Source organism: Fusarium verticillioides, chromosome 4 (genome assembly GCF_000149555.1).
Source record: "Fusarium verticillioides 7600 chromosome 4, whole genome shotgun sequence".
In the NCBI taxonomy this organism is placed as follows: Eukaryota; Fungi; Ascomycota; class Sordariomycetes; order Hypocreales; family Nectriaceae; genus Fusarium; species Fusarium verticillioides.
In genome coordinates this window covers 2,554,305-2,572,231 of record NC_031678.1, presented here as the reverse complement: position 1 = coordinate 2,572,231, position 17,927 = coordinate 2,554,305, and the positions used below count along the sequence as shown (strand labels likewise).

The following is a 17,927-nucleotide window of genomic DNA, read 5'->3' as shown; positions in this document are numbered from 1 at the left end:
TGGCTGCGGAGGGAGCATCCAAGGAAGCAATTGTGAGATATTACTTGCCATTAAGCATCCGATGGATCCTGCTGTATGGGGACTCTTGAAGGAATAATGAACGTTCTAAATTTACTTGTTTGTAAGTAACAGAAACATAGAAATTACTATTGTTACTTATCGGTTCCTTGACCCGGCCCCCGGCATGATTTAACTAACGGCTGTCGCATCCGACTATCTATCTAACTTATCAACTCCAACTTTAGGATACCACTAACCGATTGCGGAGAATCCAAGGTGCTTTTTAGGTTGCATTACTAGACTGAGGGGTTGTGACTCAACAACGAGAGACCTGTTTATGACCGATAACACTTATTTCTCGCCCTCACCCTTCGTCTTCCATTCTACATCATTGTCCCAATAGCAGCATGTCACCAAGCAACGAAAAGTACGTCATTTTCGACATCGTCGGGACCTGCGTCTCATACGACAAGCTTACAGAAGCACTCGAAAAGCAACTCGGTAAAAAGCTGCTGGCCGAGAATGTAAAGCCAAGTCTTCTCGTGAACACCTGGCTAGAGGCTGGAGAACGTGAATATACATACCTCTCTATGACTGGTAGATACGTCGCATTCGACAAAGTGTTTTCGTCTCTATTTTATCGCATGCTTTGGCTCGCCGGCATCGAGGAACCACGCTCCTTCGCAACTGAGGCTGATATCGAGAAGATTACGCAAGGCTACATGGAGCTTGAGCCAAGACCTGACCTCAAGGAGTGTTTTGATAAGCTTCGAGCAGCGGGATTCACGGTGCGTGGTCTGACAGCTGGGGACTTCGACAGAGTGCTTGGATACTTTGATAAGGCGGGTATTGAGTTTCCAAAGGAGCACCTGATGTCCTGTGACTCATTTGGAGTGGGTAAGCCGGACCTCAAGGCATATGCCTCGACTTTTGAGGAGTTGAAGGGAGCAAAGGAGCTTTGGTTCGCTGCGGCCCATATGTGGGACGTGAGCTCAGCTAAGCAAGTCGGGTGAGTGAATTATCACTACCCTATTGGCCGCCACTAATCAATGATCTGTAGATTCAAGAGTGCCTATTGTTCTGTGCTGGAAAAAGAGCCCTGTGTTGACATCTTTGGGGAGATGGATGTCATGTCGGATACTCTGAGTGAGATGGCAGATAAGATTATCCAAGCCTCTTCTTAAGCTGTTAGAAATGATCATAGAGGTTGAAATGCGATGTAAACGATGCTCATTTCTGTCCCGAATCCCAATCCCCAAGTGTCACCATGGTCTGAGCCTTGGATGTGAGAAACTTGATACTACTTCGAGCCGGCTACTTAGGCCAACTGCAGAGAGCCTTACGCATTCTTCAACGTCGACGTTTGCGTCGCGTCGAGGAAGGCGTATTCAACGGCACCAGTCTGGCCCTCAATAACCAAACTCAAAGTAGAAGGCTGTTCCTGTCACAGTTGAAACAAAAAAAGATAAAGATAAAGTTACAATTAAAGTTAGCGAAAGCTTGCCGTCACATTCCAGTGCCTGACTGTTCATTACTCAAGGTCTAAGACATCTGGCTAACGCCAAGAAATTTACCGAGGAAGGACAGCATTTGTGAGCCCATCTAGAAAGGAATTTTGGCGATATTGAAACGAGATGCTTGAACAATGGGCTCATGTCTGGGACAGGTGCGGCCGAACGCTCCCGTTTGCGACCTTAGATGATGGCTGGGTGGCGTTTGTTGGTGAGGCTTGGAGGGATATGGAGGGGAAGATGCATGCCTTTTGGTTCCTGGAAGCCTTTTACGAGTGGCTTAGGCTAGGGAGGCAGGAAAACTTGAGGCCTATATCATAAGTTATGAAAAAGCTTGGACAAGTTTAAGATAGATTTCCTAAATTTAGGATTTAATTTGCAGATCCTAAGACCAGCTTTTTGGCATCTTTTTCAAACGTCAAAGGCTTTCTTGCTCATAGACACCAACCAGTGAGTTCTCGTTGGGGCTTGGAATGGTGATAAATGGCTAGCTCGTGTCCCTCAAAATCAGGGAGGATTTTCACAAGGGCATTATGGCTAGTCAAGCCGCTTTTGGCAACTCGTAACTTGACAATAAACTGGTCGCTTACAATGCTATTCATCCAGTGTCTCGTCTCACCCATCATTCCTCAGATCAAAGCTGAGCCCATCAGGCATATTTCAACGAACAAGGCCCAAGCTCTATCCGGCGTCTCATAGCGCATCAATCTCCCGCTCAATCTCCCGCTTAAACAGCGCCACGATACCAGGTACAGCTCTAGCGAAGAGATTCAAGGCCGATGGAACGTTTCAGTTGGAGTCAAATATGTTGCACATGGTGGCTTAAGCTTAGATTTAACCATGTGCCTTTAGAGGATTGTGATACCGGCTAGTCAGACAGAAAACAGGATGTTGGGCAGCTTGGATCTGGTCGATCGGCATCTGGGCTGAAATAACCCTGGCATCTTATTTTTTTTTATCTTGCGCAATTGTTTCTTAGACAGAGATACCTTGCCACGTTCGACAATTGTCATCGATGTTGAGAAGTGTCCCGAGCCGTTTCAACAAGGGACTGCACGTGATAGGGATCAATCTTGAGAGACGGTTTGCAAGAAACACTCGCACTTCACGAGACATTGTGTACTGGATAAGTCACTGGAACACAAAATAAGGATGTTGAAACGCGTGATGATACGAGTGTCCGTTTGTCCTTGAGACATTGGTATTTGAGGCTTTATTAAGCTGCCCACATCCGGGAATGTCGTTGTAGAACGTAGTGGGTCTAGGCCTGTCTGGCATTCAAGACAGCAGCTTGGCTAACAAACCGACAAGAAATATATAATACTCAAAAGAAATCCTCTAAATTCAAGCCATTCATAATAAACAAGTGATTTTTCCTTTCATATTATAGTTACTGCTAGTCAGTTTCATTTTCACGATGCTCTCTCTCAAGAAATCCTCACTTCTCGCTATCGCGGCTTCAGCCGCACAAGTTGCTGCTCACGGCCATGTAGACTGGCTTGTCACAAACGGCATTGCATTTCGAGGTTATTCTGCTCCTGAAATGAGCTGGAATCCTAATCATCCTCCTGTTGTCGGCTGGACCAACGGCGCCACTGACAATGGCTATGTTGAGCCCAACTCCTTCGCAGACCCCGATATCATCTGCCACAGAGCTGCGAGACCTGGAAAGGGCCATGTGACCGTCTCAGCAGGTGACAAGATTACCCTTCAATGGAATACCTGGCCAGAGAGTCACCACGGGCCAGTGATTGATTATCTTGCGAGATGTTCTGGGGACTGCGAGACCGTTGACAAGAATGATCTTGAGTTTTTCAAGATTGGCCAAGAAGGACTCATTGACATGTCGATGCAGAATGGCAAGTGGGCATCTGACGTCCTTGTCGCTACTGGCTTCTCTTGGACTCTTCAGATCCCCGAAAAGTTGGCCCCGGGGAACTATGTCCTTCGCCATGAGATTATTGCTTTACACGGCTCAGGTCAGCCAAATGGAGCACAGAACTACCCCCAATGCTTCAACCTCAAAGTCACTGGTAACGGAGATTTGGTTCCAAAGGGCGTCAAAGGTACGCAGCTTTACAAGGCCAACGACCCTGGCATTCTCTTCAACCTATATACAACACCCTTGTCCTACAAGATCCCCGGTCCTACACTGGTTCCTGGCCTCCCGTCTACAGTCTCTCAGAAGGTTGTTGCCGCAACTGCAACATCGAGTGCAACTGTGCCAGGACAAACACAAGCTAGCACTAGCAGCAAATCTTCTTCCTCTACATCAAAGGGAGGCTCTTCGCGAACCAGTACCCCTGTTGCAGGAGGTACAACACTCAAGACTTCAACAACAAGCAAGTCTTCTTCGTCCAGCACAACGAAGGACACACCACAGCCGACCGAGGACGACGACATTATCTGTGGTCCTGCAACAGGAGGCCTTCCAAAGTACAGTCAATGCGGAGGTAAAAGCTACACCGGCCCGACAGTCTGCCAATGGGGTTCAAGTTGCAAGGTTCTCAATCCTTATTACTCGCAATGTCTTTGATTGAAAGATTTCTGCGCTGGGTTGCAGTAAACCCGATACCTTTGTCTCGCTGGTGTGAACTGGCTACTAGTTAACAATAATAACTATGATCGTAAAATACCATAACTAGTATCAAAAAGTGTTAAATCTCATTAAAATTCTGCTCACTTTATGATAAATTCGAACATATTGAGAACAGTTCGAGAACAGGCGGCTTTTGCCGACTTTCGTCAGCCTACGATTATTTTACCCAACGTCCTTCGGCAGTACCGGCAGCATCAGATCATGATTCTTGGATATGAAAGTCAAAAAGAAAGCTTAATGTGTGATATTAGTCAATTATTCTTCGTTTTAGCTTAGCTTGTGCTGTTCCGGATAACATCGACGTCATGTTTAAGCTTTCTCCGCGGAGTCAAGATCCTAAAAGAGTGATGCTTTTGCTCTTCATAAACTGTCAGACCACGCTCGAGATTCAATTACATTATTCTGTAAGACTACTATCAGAGGCAGAAAATATGCCTCACCTTAAGCCATGGATTGTCAAAGTTCAGGCCCATCCTGGGTCGACAACTGAAGAGATCCGGAATGAGCCGGATTGGGTTTCTGGGCACCAGCATCGCGTCGGTTTCAGAGACCGAAATAACCGACTCCCTGGGCTTACTCACAAAGACGATGAGTATAGAGAAGAGGTTGCGAGGGAGAAGCAGAAGTATCTTGCATTTCAGAAGAGGGCCAAGAGTGGAGAATTGATCAATTTCAGAGACTTGATTGAGAATCAAAAGGTCAGTTCCTTATGGACAAGTCAGTGATAAAGCTAATTATTTCAAGGACTTTCATCTGCGGCATCCGGAGAATCGCTCACTTGGGTGGAGATATGTTCTCACCGCGACTGAGGATTGGGTCAAGAATAAAGAGCCATGGCCCGCAAACCTAAAGAAGCAGGAGGAAGAAGAGAAGAAGAAGAAAGAGGATGAAGCGAAGAGCGATGAGAAGGATGGCATGCCTGAGCAAGAGCATGAGTGGAAACGTTCCTCGGATAAAGACAAGCACCACGATGCATACGCAAAGAACAAAGAGGACGAGGAAAAGAAGCAGGAAAAGACTTCAGATGATGAAACAAAGCTCTCAGACAAGTATACGCCAGCCGAGATAGCTCTTCTGCGGGCTCTGGAGCATGAAAAGAACTACATACAGCACCTCAGAGAGAACAATGGAAAGAGAAGTTCCCCTCAGCACAAGAATCTCACGCAGATCTCAATCGACGAACAGGACCAGTTCAGTCCAGACAACTGGCTTCCTCGCTCTCCAGACCTCATCCGTCTCACTGGAAAGCACCCTCTCAATGCTGAGGCGCCTTTGACGCGACTGTACGAAGCAGGTCTAATTACGCCTAATGAGCTTCACTACGTCCGAAACCACGGTCCCGTTCCGCGTATTCTGTGGGAGTTCCACGAGTTGGAGATCACTTACGATGGCAAAACTCGGACGCTTTCTATGGATGAGCTGAAAGAGTTTGATACGATCAACATCGCTGTTGCACTTGCTTGTGACGGTAACAGACGCAAGGAACTCAACATGATAAAGAAGAGCAAGGGCTTCAACTGGGGCGCTGGAGGTGCGAGTTGCGCCTATTGGAAAGGGCCTCTACTGCGAGATGTACTCCTTGCATATGGTGTTCCCGAGAAACCTCCGGGCCTGGGCGAGAAGCGATATTGGGTCAACTTTGAAGGCACTGATGACTTGAGCGAAGGGAAATACGCGACCTGCATCCCTTTTGAGCATGCCATGGCGCCCAACAACGACGTAATTCTAGCCTACGAGATGAATGACGTTCCGTTACCCCCTGATCACGGTTACCCCGTTCGTGTCATCATTCCAGGATATGTCGGCGGGAGAAACGTCAAGTGGCTGAAGAAGATATGGATAAGTGAGAAGGAAAATGACTCTTACTATCACATCTGGGATAACCGCGTTCTTCCATCGTTTGTCACTGAGAAAGATGGCCCCTTCGCCGAAACCCTCTTTCATCATCCCGATACAGCATGCAATGAGCAGAACCTCAACTCTGTCATCGTCAGGCCGGCACAAGGCGAGAAGATTCCTTTGAACATGGTCAAGAAGGGAGAAAACTATCGTATCGAAGGTTATGCATATGACGGAGGAGGCCATGAGGTTCAGCGTGTTGAGGTCTCCCTTGACGATGGAGCAACTTGGCTGTACTGCATCCGCAAATTCCCCGACCATCCAATCCGCCACGGGAACAAATTCTGGAGTTGGCTCCACTGGCATGTCGACGTTGAGGTTTCCCATGTTATTCGTGCAAAGAGTATCATGGTTCGATGCTTCAACGTGTTCAAGAACACGCAGCCGAGAGAGCCAAACTGGAATGTCATGGGTATGATGAACAACTGTTGGTACACAGTACGTCCTGAGATCACCGAGGATGACGACTCAGAAACGCCTTCTATTTTTTTCAGACACCCTGTTGAGCCAGCTACAAAAGACGGTGGATGGATGAAACCAAGCGTTGAGAATAAGATTGCAGAGGCGAAGCAAGAAGCCGGTGCGCCCCAGAAGGAGTTTACCCGAGAAGAGATTGAGAAGCATAATACTCAGGATAACTGCTGGCTTGTCGTCGACGGAAAGGTCTACGATGCAACTAGTGTGCTCGAATGGCATCCTGGCGGTGCAGCTGCTATTCTTGGACACGCTGGTAAGGTGCATCAGGAGACGAGTGACGAGTTTGCTAGTATCCATGATGACTATGCTTACAAGAAACTCAAAGGTGAGTCGAAATCCTTGTCCATGGGTGTATCTAACGAGTATCAGAATGTGCTCTTGGTGTTGTGACTGAAAAGGCAGCCAACTTCATCAAACAAAATGCAGAAGCTGCTGCCAAAGAAACCTCTGAGTCGAGCAACAAGGATGAGCATCTAGCACTGGACAAGCACAGATGGATTCCAGTCAAGCTCATTGACCGCAAGAATCTTTCCAAAGACACCAGAGCTTATACCTTCCAATTGCCCGAGGGTAAAAACATCCTCGGCCTTGGGACATGCCAGCATGTTCAGATTGGCTTCCATATGCTGGATAGGATGCTCATCCGCTCATACACACCCACGAAGCCACTTCTCCCAGCCCCAGGCGAAAGGTCATCCAATGGAAGTGCCGTGCCTCTTCGAGATGGAGATGGCACCTTTGAGCTCACGGTCAAGACTTACTTCCCCGATGAGAATCAACCGGGCGGTGCACTCTCCAACATCTTAGACTGTATGCCCATCGGTGAAGAAGTCGAGCTTCGTGGCCCAACCGGAGAAATAGTCTACAACGGCAATGGAAACTTCGTTATTGAAGGTAAAGATCGTCACTTCGATCGTGTATCCCTCGTGCTTGGCGGTTCAGGCATAACGCCAGGCTACTCCCTCCTCGCACGTATTCTCCTCTCTAACAGTGATAAGACAGAGATTCGAGTGGTGGACGCCAACAAAACAGAGGCTGATATTTTGCTGAAAGAGGAGCTTGAGGAGTTTGAGAAGAAGTCTAAAGGACAGTTGAAGGTAACTCATGTCCTAAGTCATGCTAATGATAGTTGGGAGGGAAAGACAGGCCACGTAAATGAGGATATCATTAAGCAGAGTTTGTTCGAACCGTCTGAGAAGAGTGCTGTTTTCTTATGCGGTCCGCCGGCGATGATACAGAAGGCTGCACTTCCTGCTCTCAAAGACTGGGGTTACGTGGAGGATGAGAATATGTTTGGATTCTAGTGTGTAGATCTTAGGGATCTATTTTCTGTGCTCACTCAGGCAAGTAAATGTACACAATTGCCTCATGATCTTGATCTCATTGTTGATGTCATGGGTTGGTACAGGATATAGAATTGAGTCCTATGTACTGGAGTAAGGTCATGTCAACGTCAAGAAGGAAATGTAACCCCCCTATCGTAGATTAAACATGGTTCAAAGTCTTCCATTATTCCGTTCCAGCATGAGGTGGATTTGCTTGATACGGCTTTCTGAAATTTGTCACTTTGTCAACGATCGAAAATGCTCAGGACTTGCGAGGGAAAGTTATCACCACTCAGCCATGAAGCTCACATACATTCGGCCCCTTGGTGATTTCTCCAGCGCCCTTGATTACCTGTTCTCTATTTCATGAACATAGTTGATGAAAGCTTATCTGCGGCCATACACGCCAAGTCGCCAACCCTAAAGATCCCAACCTTATCAACAGCCATTAACACGCCCTATCAATTCATCAAGGTGCAGGATATCAAAGTCCCTCATGAAGAGCGGTCAGAAACTGGCCCATGCTCATGATAAGATGTTGTTTTGTGATATGTGAGAGATGATTTGACTGGTCACTGATAAGAAGTACCTATACGGGAGTTCATCTATCGGATAACCGTATGCAAGATCTCGCCGAGATAGATCAAGGGTGCATCCTGTATATGGCGCGATTTTGTAGATCATTGATGAGATTATAGGTCCTATCGGCACCCTTACCGAGAATTGAGGCCATCTCGAAAGATAGATGCTCAGTGGGCGGCGGATGTTTAGGCTGAAGCTGTCATCAAATACTGATCAATTGATGTCTAAATTTATTCTCTCTTAGATACTGCGTCACCAAGTCATAAGCGTTACTACCAGAATTGTTTGAAATGTGATCAATTTCATCTTTCCAAACAGCGGAATGACTCTCATGCTAACTTTTGTCCCGCTAACCAAACGCTATAATACACTCTTTTCCTTTCCATTCTTTTTATCCATCAGGGTATTCATCATAATCTCATAACTTAAACAGCAGAGGTTCCCTTCTCGGGAGTCTCCTCAGGCCAGACATCATATCCGAAGGTATCCTTCATGTTAACAAAGCGAGTATGTCGGCCCTTGGCAACACTCTGAATAGCCTCAAAGTCCTCGTCGGACAGGTTGGGAACCTGGAAGTTGCTCTCAATTCGAGAGGGTGTTGAGCTCTTGGGCAGCACAGCATAGCCGCGGCGCAGACCCCAGGCAAGGAGCACTTGAGCGAGGGTGTTGCCGCTGCGCTCGGCGACGGCGTTGAGGGTCTCGTTGGTGCGGACCTTCTCGCCGGTAGTGGGAACCTGGTTCTGAGATCCGAGGGGAGAGTAAGCGGAGGGGAGGATGTCGTTCTCCTGGCAGAACTTGACGAGCCCCTCGTTGGGCAAGAAGGGATGGATCTCAATCTGGTTGACAGCTGGCTTCACCTTGGCGAAGGACAGCAGCTTCTTGAGACCCTCGACGGTCCAGTTGGAAACGCCAATAGCACGGGCCTTGCCGCTAGCATAAATCTCCTCCATGGCGCGCCATGTGGGTTCAGGGTTCTCAGTGAGATCCTTCTTGATGACGTACTTGCCATCAGGTCCGATCTTGGGCTTGTAGTCCTCGTCCTTCTCGGCGGCGATGGGCCAGTGGATGAGGAAGAGGTCAATGTAGTCGAGGCCAAAGTTCTTGAGGGAGTTCTCGAAGGACCACTTGACCTCCTCAGGCTCGTGGAGGTGGTTCCAGACCTTTGTGCAGATGAAGATGTCCTCACGCTTGACATCCTTGTTCTCGGCGAGGAAATCCCTCACAGCCTGACCGACCTCACCTTCGTTGAGGTAGAACCAGGCGCAGTCGAGGTGTCGGTAGCCGACCTTGAGGGCGCACTTGACAGCGTCGTAGGTCTCGCCCTTTGCGCCCTCGTTGGCGAAAGTGCCGAAGCCCAGGCCGGGCATCTTGACGCCATTGTTGAGGGTGAAGGTGGTCTTGTTTGAGAGGGCCATTGTGTAGATGTTTGGGTGAAGTTTGGGAGTGAGTGATGGGTATGTGAGTAGGTGATAGATAGGGAGTGAGAATCTTGGACTAGTGAGGGGCAGTTTTAGATATGGACGGCTTTTAAAGGGATTAAATTAATGATGAATAAAATAAAATATCTCATCAATTGACGTTTCGTCAGTGGAGAGGTACCTACCGATGCTGAAAACTCTATACCTACCTAGGTACGCAACGGCAATTGTTGTGTAAGGATGGCACGTTTTGACCTACTCTCTCTCACTGTACAGTGCAGCATGTACCTGATGAGGTGGCTACCTATAAGCCGTCGTCCATGGTCATGTTTTTTTCGCCGACACCGCGCGAGGCGAGTTTGGGACAAGATGGGCATTGACGTCATGTCCTTAATTGGGAAACTTCTAGAAAGGCTAAGCTAGACCAAAGGGAGAGAGAGTCTCAGTAACGAATTTTCACCCTGATGGGAAATTTTACTGACTGAGGCTGTTCCGTTTTGCCAAGAACTGTGGTGCCGGTTACAGTTACTTGATCGCCCCTCGCTTCAGCTAAAGACACTGTATGTATGTATGTATCTGCAGTGGCATGTAGAGTTTTTGTCTACGTGGACAAATACTTGAGTCAGGGAAACGTGCGGCGACCAACCAGAAGATCAAGAGTCGAAAAAAGTAATCTTATCACTTGAAAATTGGAGCCGCAAGTGGCGATCCTTTTGAGAACGTCCCTTACGTTTTCGAGACGAGAGGCTGAATACCCGCCCTAGCCGTATTTTCTTCAGTAACGGTATCCACCCTAAAAAGACGGTCGACGACAGAGTCTAGGTTCTGTAGGGTCCCTGTCCGGCAGTGGAGACAGGGATGATGTCAGAAATGAACCCCTTGGTCCCCTTCTGAAGCTTCTCCAATTTAATTCCCGTGCAAAAACAGGCACCGCCAGAGTCCATCTCCACTGGCAGTCCACTTGGTGCGGACTCTTCTCGGCCAGCACCTCCAAGATAGCGATGCGAAGCGATAATGAGGCCTCGAGTCGAGGTACTTTTTATCTCTTGAGGCATATCTTTCTCGAATGGTGTAACTTGCTAAGAGGGGCGGCGGAGTCAATCTTGACATAAACCTCACGTCACTTATCCTACGAGCTATGACGACTGGCTCAAAGTTTAAGTCGAGTACCTAGGGGCGTGTGTACACCTTCATTTTTCACACTGCTTGTCGCGGGAAAACGGGAAGAAACGGTTCAAACGTGTCGTCTTCCAGTCCGTTCTTTGGCTCTCTAGCCCTTCCAGATAACGGATTCCCCATGTACTGTACTCTATGTACTGACAACAATTAATTGCATTGACGGTGAACGCCCGAGATCCACTTCGGTAGCGCCGTTTGACATGAGGAAACCATGGATGGACTTTGTCTTGAACGGACGAGACGTTCCCGGGAAAAATGTGAAAAGTGAGAAAAGATGATGATATCAACAGATCTCACTCATTCTCACTTACTCTCACAGTATCTGGGAGAACTCTCGAGATAGATAAATACGGATCCCCGCCCCATTTCTCTTGTCCATCATCTCGATCTCATACCTTCCATCATCCTCATCATACCCAAGCAGTCTTCCCTTCACTCAATACTTGATACCCCCCCCCCCCCCGATATAACCCAATCCACGACTGTCTTCTTTCCCTCTTTCCCTCTTAACTTGACATTCTTCCTCATCTTCACATTGACTGTCTTTCTTGTTCAACATGCCCGCCTACGACGACAACGAGCTTCACACCCCAAACTCCCCCAGCACCCTCCGCAAGATGTCCAACATGAATAACGGCGAGGGTAACGGCGAGGGCCACCACGACAGCCTCGCCATTCCCGGCGACGATGCCAACGGCCCTCAGGAGATCCCCGCTACCAGGTCCTCCATCTCAGAGGCCGCAAAGTACATGCACAACCTCAGCGTCTCTCCCTCGATGAGGGACCGACGATCATCCCGAAACTCTTTCGGTACTGCTCTGCCTATCCCCCGCAAGCGCCAGTCGCGCCTCTCCTCCGTTCACCATGCCGACGGTCGACCCACCCGTCCCGGCATGCCCCCGATCCAGCCTACCCGAGAGCTCCTCGTTGCTCAGGTTCAGGACCTCCAGGCTGAGAAGGTCAAGAAGGCCAAGAACATGGCCTTTGCCTTCGATATTGATGGTGTTCTCGTCCACGGTGATCGTCTGATCCCCGAGGGTAAGAAAGCTCTTGAGATCCTCAACGGTGACAACGAGCTTGGCATCAAGATCCCTCACATCTTCCTTACCAACGGATCTGGTAAGATCGAGAAGGATCGCTGCGCGCAGCTCTCCAAGATCCTTGGCAACCCTGTCGAGACCGACCAGTTCATCCAGTCTCACACCCCCATGAGTGCTCTGGCTGAGTACTACAGCACAGTCCTCGTCGTCGGTGGTGAGGGCTACCGCTGCCGCGAGGTCGCTGAGCAGTACGGCTTCCGCAACATCGTCGTCCCCAACGACATTGTCGCCTGGGACCCTACCATTGCTCCCTACCGCGTCTTCACTGATGAGGAGCGCGCCACCTCTCGTCCCCGCGACTTCACCAAGATCTGCATCGAGGCTATCATGGTCTTCTCCGACTCGCGAGACTACGCTACAGACATGCAGATCATCATGGACGTCCTCCGCGCAAAGAACGGTCGTCTGGGCACCGTCGCTGAGGACCCTGTTGCAGAGCGCGTTCCTATCTACTTCTCCCAGGGCGATCTTCTCTGCCCCACCGAGCACCCTTACCCTCGTATGTCCCAGGGTGCTTTCCGCATCGGTCTCGAGGCTATGTACAAGGCCCTCACTGGTGCTGACCTCGAGCGTGTCGTCTACGGCAAGCCTGAGTTGGCTACCTACAAGTATGCTGACGATGTTCTGACCTCATGGATGGGCGAGCTCCACGGTGAGGAGCGTCTTCCCGAGCACATCTACATGATCGGCGACAACCCCGCGTCCGACATCATCGGTGGAAACATGTACGGATGGAACACCTGCTTGGTGCGCACCGGTGTCTTCCAGGGCGGAGACAACGACGAGAACAACCCCGCCAACTTTGGCGTCTTCCCCAACGTTCTGGAAGCCGTCAAGAAGGCTCTCCGCAATGAGCTTGGCCAGGACTTCAAGTGCTTCTTCGATGAGAAGATCAACCCCGTCTTGCACGGTGACGCTGCTGATGCCGCCGCTGTCGTCTAAGCGTGCGACAATGACATTTTTAACGAAACTTTGTTTTTTTAATGGCGTTTGGATTTTGGGGGAATTGAAAAGTCTACGACGAATTTGAACCCATGGATTTTGACTTTTTGGCATAGACCAGCGATAGAATCTTGATATCAATAGCATAGATTGAATTGGCCAAGATGACACTCGGCGGACGCGTCTGAGTGTGTCTTGGGGAATTGCCTGGAGCAGTTCAATTGAAAGCAAATTCTCAATTTTTTTCGTGTCCCTGCATCGTGAATGCGACCGAATGCGACCGTGATGAGTCGTCCTCAATTGAGAAGATCATACCGTGGCGGCCCTGGAGCCCTGTGCCTTTACTGTGCTTCACTGTGCCTTGTACCTGCAACTCGCAACCACCACCAAGAAAATTTCCCCGATCGGCAGCGATACCCGCCGTGAACCAGGCTGCAAGCATCCGTGGCAGCGTGTCTACAGGGAAGATGACAAGTACGTAGGTATGCTGTCAGGGTTGTGATCTCAAGCTTGGCTGGTTCATCGGGATCGGCGCAGATTGCAAGGCAAGTGCCGAACTCAAAAGCAAAGATCAGCGGAAGTGAAAACCTTGGAAAGCTTCATAAGATCAACGATACATATTTCTCAAGCGACATTCTTTTGCACCGTCAGGACCGTTTTGAATCGTAAAGCCCGTTCGGTCAGCAACGTAAAGTGAGGAGTTACAGTGGGTGGATGCGAAGATGTCATGGCGTCATTTAGGCCAGTTTTTAGGGAGTGTCCACTGTCACGAAAATAGGTAGCACAGCATGTGAATCAGCTCCTTCTCCGAGTCATGAATCATTTGCGTTCGAGGAAACGGGTTTGTATCGCATTCAGAATAATTGCAATTATCTCGTGGCGGACTAGATATGTAAGCAGAAGTCGGATTTAATGAAGCTCTCGTAAGCTTAGGTACACTGGAATATCACGCGCTCGCCAATCGCTCCTGTGTCGCGTGCCGCTACAAGCAAACGCGAGGTTGAGCGATGGGCCAAGACATCTACAATGCCTCCTCAATCCCTCACAGGACAAATCTTACGTGTAAAACTCGCCCGAAAATAAGACGAGCTCGATTAATTGGGAATTTCATGTTAGATACATGACAAGGTAGTTTAATGATAAAAGTCGGTATCTGCATCTATCAGGCGCTCAATCCAATCTCATTCATCTACTCTGCACCGAGAACAGTTCATCAGTTTCCGACACATACAAAATCATGGCCCGATATCTGTCAACTCTCCTTTTCGGAGCCCAGCTAATTTTGAGCACCTTGTCTCACTCAATCCCCAACTTGCTTCCTCGATCAGAGCAAGACTACCCGTATCCTGTACTGGGCTCAGACGAGCCCGCAGATTATGCAACAACTGGGTATTTCCTCAATCATTTCGCCATATCTACCAGAAATCTCACTGCAAGTCTTGACTTCTACTCCAGAGTCCTTGGCTTCCGCAAAATGTTCACCTTGTACGTCAGCAAGACATATTCCATCACCTATCTAGCCCATGCCCACGGTGGCAAGAACGGGACAGGTTATCAAACCGCTCTAGAGTTGAACCGTGAGAATAACAATGCTCAAGGTCTTCTCGAGATTTACTACCTCGATATTCCTACCAAGAACATTGAGTCTAGCTCCCAGCATCCCAGCACCTTTGCTCATATTGGACTTGTTGTACCCGATGCCCAGAAGACACAAGAGCGTCTGGAGGCCATGCCTGATATAAAGATTGTCAAGAAATATGGAGAGAAGTTTACTCAACTCACTGATGATCTTGTGATTGGCCCGGCTGTTGGACTGCCACCTGCTGTTGTTGCACAGTTGAGCCTGGAGGAGAGGGAAGCAATTGTTGAAGGGCTTGGGGGTGGCGTCGATCCCCTCATCTTCATTGTTGATCCCGATGGAAACTTTATTGAGATTCAAGGTGAGGAGGGTGCTGATTTGTTACAGGGATGAGCTTGAGTTGTACAAGAGAGTAGGGGATATGTGCCTGGGGAAGCGTGTACGGGATGGTTGGGTATATATATAACAGGATCTCGGGCACATTATACTGTCGTTCTAGAAGCTTCGGCCACTTATTCAAGATTTACCCAAAACTTATGGCAACTAATTAGTCTGAAACCGAGTTGAGATACATTTTGTTACGTGGTGAGCCGACAGTACATGGAGCCCCCTGGCTTAAGTGAGTATAATGAGCCGCCAGCATAGGAGAAAATTTTCAATGGTTTCACTGGCACCTCCTACTACAGAAAATCCTCTAATAATTGCAATGAAGAGTTAAAAACTCCTAGTAGCCCTACGAAGTTATACACCTCGAAGCTAAGGGCCGAGAACGCTTTAGACTTGCCACCCTTGGTCTCAACCCCACGTGTTTCTGCAAGCTCAGGCACTAGGTCTTCTAATAATCACGTAGCAGATCCAATGGTGTTCTCTTAATATATTCCGAAGCTTCGATAGGTCGCCAAGGTCAGTGCCCCTGCATATCGGCACCAAATAAGCTGCCGTTCCTGAGTCCCCCGCAGTTTGCGTGGGTTGGTCTCCATGAACTCGGCACAGCGGAAATAGACATAAACAGAATATTTACATGGAATCGCGAGCCTTTGATGTCCAATTTTTATGGTTTCTCTTTGTTCCATGCTGATCAGCCATCATTCACACACACACCGAGAATCCACTCAACAGCAACACCGCAATGCATGCCAGATTCAGACCCAGCCAAGCTTCCCCTTCCGCCCCCAACTCAACAGCAACACAACGAGGCTGTCGAAACCACCCGCAATTTCACCCTGCATACGACAGCAATCAAATGCTAAAAAGGCGGTCAACGGTGCCTCCGAGCCACGTAGCTGTTGGAGTACATACATATGCACGCAGCCGGTTGATCAGACCCAAAAGGGGTTGGGCAATTGGAGTTGGCATGGATTGGGCAGATTTGGAGTCGCTGTGAGGGGTCAGAAAAAAACACCAAAAAGGGAGAGAAAATGTAGTTGCGATGAAAATAAGTCATCAAGCGGCTCTGCCGTCATCATGTATCTCAAAGGCCCAATGCCCAGCTCTTCATTTCTGCTCACGCAAATACTGAAGCGGCCACCATCTCCCAACGTTTCTTTGGATGATTCCTCTTCGAGTACCGTCCCGTGAGATCGTCTATTACTGTGCTCCTCACCCTTTGGTCGTGGTATACCAAGAAAGGTAAGTCAACTCCTTGCTGTCCAACGAGACGCGACTGTTTGATGTGACACTGTCTGACTGGTAGCCGCACAGCTGAGACAAACTCTCACCACCTTCTGGTTATCATATCCCGATCCTGTTGCATCGAGAAAAGCCCCCAAAGCAAGAGAGTATCGAATCGACAACGTCACATCGACTGGACAGTTGGCCTGTCCCTGTCTCAAGCTGGGAAGGAATGACCGTCTGCTGGGTCAATCTTGCCCGTCGACAAGGACTCCAAAAGGCATCGTCAGCTACCAGAGAAAGGGTCACGTAAGACCGAATCCAGAAGACCATACCGTCGACCGAAACTCAACATTGGCTGCCTGTGATAATGAGAAGATCTACCTCTTATCACGGCGCTGCATCACACAGGAGACCCTACCCCTGCGTGATAGCAGATCGATTCCCCGGGAAATGCAAGAGGAGTTTCAACAACATTGAAAAGCTCAAGTAAGACATACCACATCTCGTCTCGACCCAAACATGCTAACAAGCCTTAGCGAGCATATTAAGAGATGCCACAACCCATTCCTCTGGTGTAATGATTGCTTGAAAAAGTTCAACAGCTCCATGAGTAAGGAGGCGTTGGATCGCGAGAAGGAGTACCATAAGGTGATATGTCCCAAAGAGCCTTCCGAGAAAAACAAAGCCCTCAGGGAGAGGGCTTACGTCATTGAAGAAGCTCGATATGAGCTTTGTAAGAAGCTTGGGTGGAAGCAGACTGCTGCTTCACATGAGCTCAATCGCGAAACAGGCGGCAAGGAATGCGTGTCTCAGCGGAGCTGGAGACAGATCCGTGACACTATCTTCCCAGCCGACACCGTAACGGTGGACGAGTCTCACGAGCTCGTTGCAAGAGTCGAGAACGAGCCGAGAAACGAAATGTTCTTGACTCAGTTTCGAGGCAGAGACTCACTTGTCCCAACACAGATAGAGATCAGCACGATCTCTCAGCCACCCCCAACGGTTGATAACACGTCTCACCTATCCACGGTCCTGTCTGAGGTGACTGCTCCTCTCACAGGTCCAACGACGATTGCTTTCTCTGATCCTGGACCGGATGGGAAAGACGACATGGTCGGGCTTTTTCCATTACCCCCACTCCCTAATCTCCAAGAATATGAGTCTGCAAACTCCTTGACTGGTACGGGAAAATGGGATACTAGCTACTTGGATCCGGAACTGGAACTTGAAATGGACTTTGACCAATGGCTAAATTCAGAATGACTTGGGAGGGAGAGTGATGATGGGGATATAGATCAAATTGTCAAACTTGATGGAGGACTTTACACTCGAAATCTTCTGGCAGAACGGACACAACTCAGCTTTATATAAACTCACTACATAATACTGGTTCCTTGAGAGTGACTCAACCTGAATGTGCGAATTATCATGCCGTATGTTTGCTGACTTGAGGCCATCTATTTGTCATTCGGGCTGAAAGGGATGCCACAAGTGAGGAATCGATATGCTGTGCGTCTACCACGATAAAGCTGCACGTCATCATGGAAATTACAATAAGCTGAAATGAAACATTGTATTGGCTCGGTTGTATGTTGTGCAGACTCTTGATCAGCATTTATCTGATGACTGTCCTCGTGAACTTCTGCACGCAACCTATAAGGCAGTCAGCGGGGATTATTGACAAGGGCACGCAACACGACAT

The 17,927-nt window shown here is 48.8% G+C and overlaps 7 protein-coding genes across 8 annotated transcripts; 6 read left to right on the top strand and 1 right to left on the bottom strand.

The window, feature by feature from the left end:
• The first annotated feature begins 241 nt into the window (after window positions 1–241).
• FVEG_12088 (2-haloacid dehalogenase) lies at window positions 242–1,483 on the top strand. The gene is made up of 2 exons (XM_018901423.1): window positions 242–1,009; window positions 1,061–1,483. Exons 1-2 carry the CDS (start codon window positions 408–410, stop codon window positions 1,182–1,184), a joined length of 726 nt encoding a protein of 241 aa, XP_018759908.1. The 5' UTR covers window positions 242–407; the 3' UTR covers window positions 1,185–1,483.
• A 1,394-nt stretch (window positions 1,484–2,877) lies between these two features.
• On the top strand, window positions 2,878–4,178 carry FVEG_12089 (endoglucanase). The gene has a single exon (XM_018901424.1). It carries the CDS (start codon window positions 2,929–2,931, stop codon window positions 4,045–4,047), a length of 1,119 nt encoding a protein of 372 aa, XP_018759909.1. The 5' UTR covers window positions 2,878–2,928; the 3' UTR covers window positions 4,048–4,178.
• Window positions 4,179–4,415: 237 nt separating this feature from the next.
• Window positions 4,416–8,331, top strand: FVEG_12090 (nitrate reductase (NADH); the record flags this gene model as incomplete). 2 transcript variants are annotated; one of them, XM_018901426.1, is made up of 4 exons in its annotated part: window positions 4,416–4,808; window positions 4,855–6,811; window positions 6,856–7,829; window positions 7,895–8,331. In XM_018901426.1, the coding sequence occupies 3 exons, from the start codon at window positions 4,416–4,418 to the stop codon at window positions 7,788–7,790; spliced, it is 3,285 nt and encodes a 1,094-aa protein (XP_018759911.1). In that variant the 3' UTR covers window positions 7,791–7,829; window positions 7,895–8,331. The 2 variants fall into 2 exon arrangements, with proteins under 2 accessions (XP_018759911.1, XP_018759910.1); XM_018901425.1 differs by having other exon boundaries at window positions 6,856–8,331.
• A 250-nt stretch (window positions 8,332–8,581) lies between these two features.
• On the bottom strand, window positions 8,582–10,862 carry FVEG_12091 (hypothetical protein). The gene has a single exon (XM_018901427.1). The coding sequence runs from the start codon at window positions 9,806–9,808 to the stop codon at window positions 8,819–8,821; it is 990 nt and encodes a 329-aa protein (XP_018759912.1). The 5' UTR covers window positions 9,809–10,862; the 3' UTR covers window positions 8,582–8,818.
• A 533-nt stretch (window positions 10,863–11,395) lies between these two features.
• FVEG_12092 (hypothetical protein) lies at window positions 11,396–13,271 on the top strand. The gene has a single exon (XM_018901428.1). It carries the CDS (start codon window positions 11,548–11,550, stop codon window positions 13,030–13,032), a length of 1,485 nt encoding a protein of 494 aa, XP_018759913.1. The 5' UTR covers window positions 11,396–11,547; the 3' UTR covers window positions 13,033–13,271.
• A 998-nt stretch (window positions 13,272–14,269) lies between these two features.
• Window positions 14,270–15,004, top strand: FVEG_12093 (hypothetical protein; the record flags this gene model as incomplete). Its single annotated transcript, XM_018901429.1, has 1 exon — window positions 14,270–15,004. One exon carries the CDS (start codon window positions 14,270–14,272, stop codon window positions 15,002–15,004), a length of 735 nt encoding a protein of 244 aa, XP_018759914.1.
• A 1,588-nt stretch (window positions 15,005–16,592) lies between these two features.
• Window positions 16,593–17,488, top strand: FVEG_12094 (hypothetical protein; the record flags this gene model as incomplete). Its single annotated transcript, XM_018901430.1, has 2 exons — window positions 16,593–16,711; window positions 16,762–17,488. The coding sequence occupies 2 exons, from the start codon at window positions 16,593–16,595 to the stop codon at window positions 17,486–17,488; spliced, it is 846 nt and encodes a 281-aa protein (XP_018759915.1).
• Between the last annotated feature and the right edge of the window lie 439 nt (window positions 17,489–17,927).